This window comes from Cebus imitator, unplaced genomic scaffold, assembly GCF_001604975.1.
Source record: "Cebus imitator isolate Cc_AM_T3 unplaced genomic scaffold, Cebus_imitator-1.0 Scaffold266, whole genome shotgun sequence".
In the NCBI taxonomy this organism is placed as follows: domain Eukaryota; kingdom Metazoa; phylum Chordata; class Mammalia; order Primates; family Cebidae; genus Cebus; species Cebus imitator.
The window spans coordinates 2,889,472-2,891,380 of NW_016107581.1; the positions used below are offsets into that span (position 1 = coordinate 2,889,472).

Sequence of the window (1,909 nt, forward strand, 5' to 3'; positions counted from 1 at the left end):
GGACAGAGACCCAAAGAGAGGAGGACAGAGGCCCAAAGGGGGGGACAGAGGCCCAAAGGGGGGGACAAAGGCCCAAAGGGGGGGGACAGAGGCCCAAAGACGGGGACAGAGGCCGGGTGCAGTGGCTCACGCTTGTAATCCCAGCACTTTGGGAGGCTGAGGCGGGCAGGCAGATCACGAGGTCAGGAGATTGAGACCATCCTGGCTAACCTGGTGAAATCCCATCTACTAAAAATACAAAAAATTAGCCAGGCGTGGTGGCAGGTGCCTGTAGTCCCAGCTACTTAGAAGGCTAAGGCAGGAGAATCCCTGGAATCCAGGAGGTGGAGGTTACAGTGAGCGGAGACTTCACCACTGCACTCCAGCCTGGGTGACAGAGCGAGACTCCATCTCAAGAAGCAAAAAAGGGGGGACAGAGGCCCAAAGGGGGACAGAAACCCAGAGAGAGGGGGACAGAGACCCAGAGAGGGTGGCAAAGATGTAGAAAGGGGAGACAAAGAATTGGGAGAAGAGGAGACAAAGACCCAGAAGGAAGGGGACAGAGACTGAGGGAGAGCATGTGACACAGATGGGGCAGGCCAGACAGATCCAGAGCGCCTCAGAGATTCCAATGAACTCCCCCTCTCTCTTCTCAGCCCCTTGGATCTCCCTCCGTGGAGACGATGCCGGGGCCCTCCTGCCCACCCCGGGGGAGGCCCAGGATGCTGACTGGAAGGATGCAAATGTGACCCCAGCCACTGCCTGACCATCCACCTTCTGACCGCTAACAGTGAATGCAGTCAGGCTCCCTTCATGCTGTGAGATCTCCTGGAACACTGGCATCTCTGAGCCTCCGGAAGGAGTCCTGGGCCCAGTTGTCCTCTGGAGCCCTGTCCTGTGGTCTGCCTCAGTTTCCCCTCCTAACACACGGCTGTTTTCCACTTTGACAATATAACACGAGTTTAGGCCCGAATCAGTGTGTTCTCATCATTTTTCAGGCAGGGGAGGTAAGAGAATGAATGGGGACTGAATGGCTGGGCCTCAGAGCTCTCCTGCTGGTAACATGCCGCCATGAGGAACCTGCCGGTTTTATACTTCACGTCATGTATTTTCTTTTTTTGTTTTTGAGACAGAGTCTTGCTCTGTTGCCCAGGTTGGCATGCAGTGGTGTGATCTCGGTTCACCACAATCTCTGCCTCTTGGGTTCAAGTGACTCTCCTGCCTCAGCCTCCCGAGTAGCTGGGATTACAGGCATGCACCACCACACCGGCTAATTTTTTGTATTTCGTAGAGACAAGATTTCACCATGTTAGGCTGGTTTTGAACTCCTGACCTCAAATGATCTGCTCGCCTTGGCCTCTCAAAATGCTGGGATTACAGGCATTGAGCTACTGCACCTGGCCCAAGGCCATGTATTTTTTTTATTTTTTATTTTTTTATTTTTGAGACGAAGTCTCCCTCTTGTCCCCCAGGCTGGAGTACAGTGGCGCAATCTTGGCTCACGGCAACCTTTGCCTTGTGGGTTCAAGCCATTCTCCTGCCTCAGCCTTTCGAGGAGCTGGGATTACAGGCGCCCACCACCACACCCGTCTAATTTTTGTATTTTTAGTAGAGATGGGGTTTCACCATGTTGGCCAGGCTGGTCTCGAACTCCTGACCTAAGGTGATCCGCCCGCCTCTGCCTCCCAAAGTGCTGGGATTACAGGCGTGAGCCACCGCTCTTGTCCGGCCATGTATTTTCAATTCATAAATTTTACAAATATTTACTGGATGACTCCGTGCCAGGCATTTTGAGGAATTATCGGCTAGTATCTAACCACCTGAATCCTTGGAGCAGAAGAGGAGTGAGGAGCACTGTTCCCTCTGGGAGGAAATAGGATGTTTCCCCTGGCCCCTTGATTCGGCTCTTCCTTTTTTTTTTTTTTTTTTT

The 1,909-nt window shown here is 52.9% G+C and overlaps 1 protein-coding gene across 1 annotated transcript in view; it reads left to right on the forward strand.

The window, feature by feature from the left end:
* FCGRT (Fc fragment of IgG receptor and transporter) overlaps positions 1–952 on the forward strand; it is a 14,582-nt gene extending 13,630 nt beyond the window's left edge. Inside the window, exon 5 of the mRNA XM_017500597.2 lies at positions 636–952. Within this exon, the coding sequence (XP_017356086.2) occupies positions 636–745 (110 nt within the window). The 3' untranslated portion in view covers positions 746–952. The remainder of the gene's footprint in view (positions 1–635) is intronic.
* Positions 953–1,909: the final 957 nt, after the last annotated feature.